Below are 5,669 nucleotides of genomic sequence, written 5' to 3'. Positions count from 1 at the left end.
AATGTCATTACAGAGGTAGATAGTTCCTCTCAAACAATAAAGTTCTAAGCAGCAGAAAATAAGATAAACAGCGTAGACGACTCCATTCCACAGGCAGCTTGACCAGGGCTACGCCTAATCCTCCACACCATAAGCATCACTGTAGAACTCTTCCTCTGATGAATGATTGCAAAGTGAGTATATGACATACTCAGCAAGTCACGCAGCAAATATGCAAGTGCACAGGATAACAAAAGATGGCATAGTATAGTCTCATTTGCATAAATAGCATTTAATAAATATTTCAGAATTTAATAAAACAATAGAGTATTAATTAAACAGTATTAATCTAACGCTATATAACATACCCTGTTGCATAGGCCCAACCATTCTGAACAACCAATCCCGGCTGCACAGTTCTATCTTCAAACCAGGAATATACCATTCCAAACCAGGAGCTAACAGGTTATTAACAGCATCATTTAATATAGTGAGAAGTGTGAAACTAATCACGAAAGACATTATTAGACCCGCCCATAACCGCGGGCACGGCTATTCGAATAGTTTAACTCTGGCAAGAGGTGTACCACTGTACCCACAAGACACAACCTCAACATCATGTCATCCATGCGTCGTGATACTTAACAAGTACCCAAATAGAGATTGTGACAATACCCTCTATATAACACAATTCAAAGCAGTGCACCGTTCCCGGATCATAATCACCCCCTTTAAACAAGGCATGGACTCCCCAGTGACCCCCGTGGGCTTATCTCCGCCACTTCATAGTCTGGTGCTCTACAATGATCCATACTATACAGAAAGTAAAGTCGTTGCCCACGCTGGCTTGTGGTTGGCACGGTTAATGTTTCACAACCGAAAATCGTGAACCGATCCTTAATTGTCATGAGCACGACCATCAAAACCATGTGCTCACAACCCACCATTATCAAGTTTTAGTTGGCAAATTAATTAATCAACCAATCACGATTAACCATCGTGAGCTATCATTTTACCATCATTAAATAATAGTGAATCATGAGTATCCCATTTATATGAGCTAGTGTCTCTAAGCATGGCTAAGCATCCTATTCACTTTAGCTAAAACTATATAATGTTCTAGCTAATCAAATTATTAATCAAGTGACAAAGAATAAGGAATCAATAGCAAAAGGGCTGTAACAAGGCAATAGGTTATTTCCACCCAATGACATTCAAAAATAAATGCAATAGTTGAATAGAAACAATAGCTTTAAACGGGATCAACATGCTCAAAGGGTTGTTTAGGATCTGTGTGACTTGCCTTGCTGGCCTTGGAACTCTTCACAATCTTCTCCTGCGAAATCGGACTCTCCGGGAACGTCGGAATCTAAGGAGAAAAGAGCAAAATCACCAAAACAGCACATAAACAAGCATGAACAGTACATGTGGATATTTTTAACATGTAGATCTCAATTTTAGAAAAATTTAGAGACTTGAACCAACTGAATCCGAGCTAAGATGAAGTAGTTATGAATTTTCAAAGATTAAATCGAATTAAATCATTTATATAGATTTTAATTGAATTATGACGCAATAATGAATTATTTTTGAAAAGGAAAAGGGGATTATTGCGTCAGCGGGCTCGGGTTCACGGTGGACCGGGTGCACGGCGGCGGTCTACAGAAACGAACGGCCGAGATCAATCTAATCCATAACGAACGACCGAGATCAATCTACTCCATAACGAACGGCCGAGATCATCTTGATCTACCGCGGTCTACGGGAGTCGGCGACAATGACGTCAGCGGTGATGTCACCACCGGCGGCGGCTCGGCCTCGCATGCTCGCCGGCGAACGACAGCGCGGCGGCGCAAACGGACGGCACCTACGGGTAGCGGGCGGCGCGGCGAACTCACCGGTGACCTAAACTATGGCGGACGGCAACCGGACGGCGACGGCGACGAGGAAGAAGCGGCGGCAACGGTCGGGTTGACGACGACGGCGGTGCTCTGGCGATCCTTGGCAGAAACGAAGGGGTGGACGAGGACGGCGACGGCTTGGCGATCACGACGGCGGCCTTCCTGAGCGACGACGACGACCGGAGCGGCGGCGGCGCACGGCTGGACGAACTGCGGCGATGGCGGCGCACGGCTACTCGGGGCTAGGGCGCTACGAGCGGCGGCGGGCTAAGACGAGGGTGGCGGCGGAGAGAGGAGGTCTTGGGGGTCCTTATAAAGGGGCTAGAGGGTGGCGACGAAGGCCCACGGCGGCCGGCGACGGCGATGGAAGGTTAGGGTTCGAGGGAGAGAGACAAATCCGATTCGAGATCGAACCCGATGATTTCCAAACGATTTTAGCCTATGATTCCAAAAGAGAAAAGGTAGAGGAGACCTCGGGGATCATTTCCCCTCTATTAATTCGACCGGATCGGGAAAGTGGCGGCCGAATTTTGGAAGGGCGGCGGCGGAGACGCGCGGCTAGGGTTCGGCCGGGCGGCGGGAGGTTGACGACGAGTCCGACAGGTGGGCCCTACCTGTCAACGGGAGGGAGCGCGCGCGCGCGAGCGGCGGCTCGGCTGCAGGCCGACTGGGCCAGGGAGAGAGGGAGCGGTTTTGGGCCGACTTTGGGCCCAAAGCCAAAAGGAGGAATTTTAAAACTTTTTCAATTTAAATTATTCATGAAATACAATTCTATTTATTAAAAATACTTCCTTGGCTCAAATAAATCCCAGAAAAATCTAGTAACTATAGAATCAAGTGAAGTATTTAATAAAATTTTATTTGGACCACTTTTATATTGGAATTTATTATTTAAAATTAGATCTTCTCTTCTAGGCTTTTAAAATTATTTCTAATAATTTCAACTAAACAACAATTTATATATTTGGGATTTTTAGGGTGTGACAATTGCGCCGGCGTGCGTGGATCCTCCTCCGCATCCGCCGGTGCACAGCTCCTGCTTGGTTTTCGCCGGCGCGAGCACAGCTCCTAGGCTCTATCTGCCATCCCTGTCGTCTCCGTCGCGTTTGGCTCCGCGCCACGCCGCACCCGTGACATCTGAGGGAAGGAGAGAGAGTTTAGTAGTACTCCATATGACATGTGGGACCTGCTAATTTTTTTTTTGGGGGGATTGGATTGCCATGTTAGCGCCACATGTATACCATGTAGGACAAAACGGTTTCGACGAACTGCCACATGTACACGTAGGATGAAAACACTCTATATTGAGTAGGGGGATAATTCGTCCGGTTTTAAAAGTGGTGTGAAATATCTGGTATTCGAGTTTATGGGGGTAATTCGATCGACGCGATAGTTCAGGGGGTAATTTGTATTTTTTTTCTTAAATTAAATAGTGATGAATAGTTTTTTTTTCCAAAAATTGATCGTTGGACACAACAAGCTCAGTAACACAATGAATTTTTAAAATGAACTATTCATTTTAAAAATTCATTGTGTTACTGAGCTTGTTGTGTCCAACGATGATGAAAAACACTCTATATTGAGTAGGGGGATAATTCGTCCGGTTTTAAAAGTGGTGTGAAATATCTGGTATTCGAGTTTATGGGGGTAATTCGATCGACGCGATAGTTCAGGGGTAATTTGTATTTTTTTTCTTAAATTAAATAGTGATGAATAGTTTTTTTTTTCCAAAAATTGATCGTTGGACACAACAAGCTCAGTAACACAATGAATTTTTAAAATGAATAGTGATGAATAAAATTAAATTAAATAGTGATTTTCCAAAAAAAAAAAGAGTCAGTGTAGGACACAACTAGTTCAATCAAGACGAGGAAATCCAAGGCCCAGAATAAACAAAGTAGACCTTCACAAAGGCATTGAATCGTGCAATGCCATTTGCAAATATTGTACGATCTGCCCATCTCAACTTTTAGTGTTTCTCGCCGGCAGCGTCCATGCCTCGGTTTATAAGGTAGTGCAATGTACGTGGTGCATACGTGGCTAATTTAAGGGTAGTTTTGGATGACGTGGTGCATACGTGGCTAATTTGACTCGGTCTTCATCTGACGTGGCGCTTACGTGGCAATTCGTTCCGAAAAAATAATAAAACCCGTAGGACCCACATGTCAGTTTCACACATAAATTAATAAAAAATGGTGGGGCCCATGTGGGCCCCACATGTCATTCTCACCCCTCTTCTTCTTCCTCCTCTCCCTCCATCTCCCTCTCTTCATCTCTCTGCCCTATCCTCTCTCCAGGTGCGACGGAGAGGCAGCGGCGCACGGCGGCCGGCGGGAGAGAAGGGAGCGGCGCGGTGGCGGAGGCACGGCTCTGGCAGCTGTGGGCGGAAGAGGAAGGGGCGGTGGGAGTTGGCCCTGGCTGCGGCAGACGGTAGGACATGAGCTGCACAACTGAGGCCCCGCCGGCGCCGACTCCTTCTTGATGTCACCGGCGCCGCCAAGGCTGACGAGGTGGACGCGGTGGTGGTGGAGGAGGAGGAGGACGGCGGCGCGGCGCGGTTCCATGAGCGGAGGCTGGTGGTGGTGTTTGTGCTGCCGTCCCAGCCGATGTGCGCCACGTGCTGGCGGTGGTGGTCCGCCGCGCCGCCACCCTCGCCGCCGCCGCCTAGACACGTACACAACATCACTAATACCAAACTCCTAAATCACCCCGCAAAAAACAATCGACAAGATAGAGCAGAAGTGAAGAATAAGCATCCAAGACTCCAAACAACGAACCTTGGGGCTTCTTGCCGCTCTTGCCGCCTCCATCGACGACGTCCACGCTGGATCCATTACGGCAGGTGGAGAAGGGGATCACGATGAACCGGTCCATCCGCCGCTGCTCCTTGCCACTATTACTCATGGCTAGCTAGCCACTGCTAGCTAAGCTGATACTATCTTGGAATCAAATCGCTTGCCGCTTTGGCTGAACCTGTACTGGTACGATCATTTTTAGTAAAAGAAAGGGTTAATTAAGAAATGGGGTTCTTGACCCTTGCTAAAAAAAAATCTTGGAATCAAATCAATGTCTGCTCCTCGCCGGCGTGCGCTGCGACAGCGGCCAGATGTTGAGCGACGGGAGCAGCACCTCCGTGGCCTTGGCGACTGGTGCCGCGGGAGCGGCGGGCCGGCGGCGGAGCCTCCCTCCGCGGCCGACGCATGCTGGCTCCCCTCGGCGGCGGCGGCGGCTCTGGGGGCGTCCTCCGCCATGGCTGCGGGTAAGTGGGAGAGGGAGAGATCTATGGCGTGGAGAGGGGAGAGACCGAGAGGGAGAAAAGAAGCTCCGCCGCCCCTTCCTCTTCCATCCACAGCCGCCGGGCCGTGCCTCCGCTGTCGCGCCGCTCCCTCCTCTCCCGCCGGCCGCCATGCGCCACTGCCTCTCCGTTGCGCCTGGAGAGAGGATCCCAGTCCGAGAGAGAGATGAAGGGAGATGGGGAGAGAGAGGAGGAAGAAGAGGGATGAGAATGACAGGTGGGCCCACTTTTTTTATTATTTTGTGTGTGGAACTGACATGTGGGTCCCATGGGTTTTATTATTTTTTCTGGATTAAATTGCCACGTAAGCGCCATGTCAGTGCCACATCAGATGAAGACCGAGTCAAATTAGCCACGTAGGCGCCACGTCCGCCAAAACCGCCAAGGGACCTTATCTGCACCGGTTTTAATAGTTGAGGGACCCGTTGTGTCTGGTTTTTCGGTTGAGGAACAAAAATTAGATTCGTTGACAAGTTAAGTGACCTCAGATGAAC

At 48.8% G+C, this 5,669-nt stretch overlaps 1 protein-coding gene across 1 annotated transcript; it reads right to left on the bottom strand.

Moving 5' to 3' along the window:
• Positions 1 to 3,983: 3,983 nt before the first annotated feature.
• LOC107276865 (uncharacterized) lies at positions 3,984 to 5,381 on the bottom strand. The gene is made up of 2 exons (XM_015760825.3): positions 4,658 to 5,381; positions 3,984 to 4,544 (listed from the first exon to the last, which is right to left on the bottom strand). The coding sequence occupies exons 1-2, from the start codon at positions 4,782 to 4,784 to the stop codon at positions 4,150 to 4,152; spliced, it is 522 nt and encodes a 173-aa protein (XP_015616311.1). The 5' UTR covers positions 4,785 to 5,381; the 3' UTR covers positions 3,984 to 4,149.
• Between the last annotated feature and the right edge of the window lie 288 nt (positions 5,382 to 5,669).

This window comes from Oryza sativa, chromosome 11, assembly GCF_034140825.1.
Source record: "Oryza sativa Japonica Group chromosome 11, ASM3414082v1".
Taxonomy (NCBI): Eukaryota; Viridiplantae; Streptophyta; class Magnoliopsida; order Poales; family Poaceae; genus Oryza; species Oryza sativa.
Note: the sequence above shows the minus strand (reverse complement) of the source record. Positions and strands in the feature narration are given on the sequence as shown.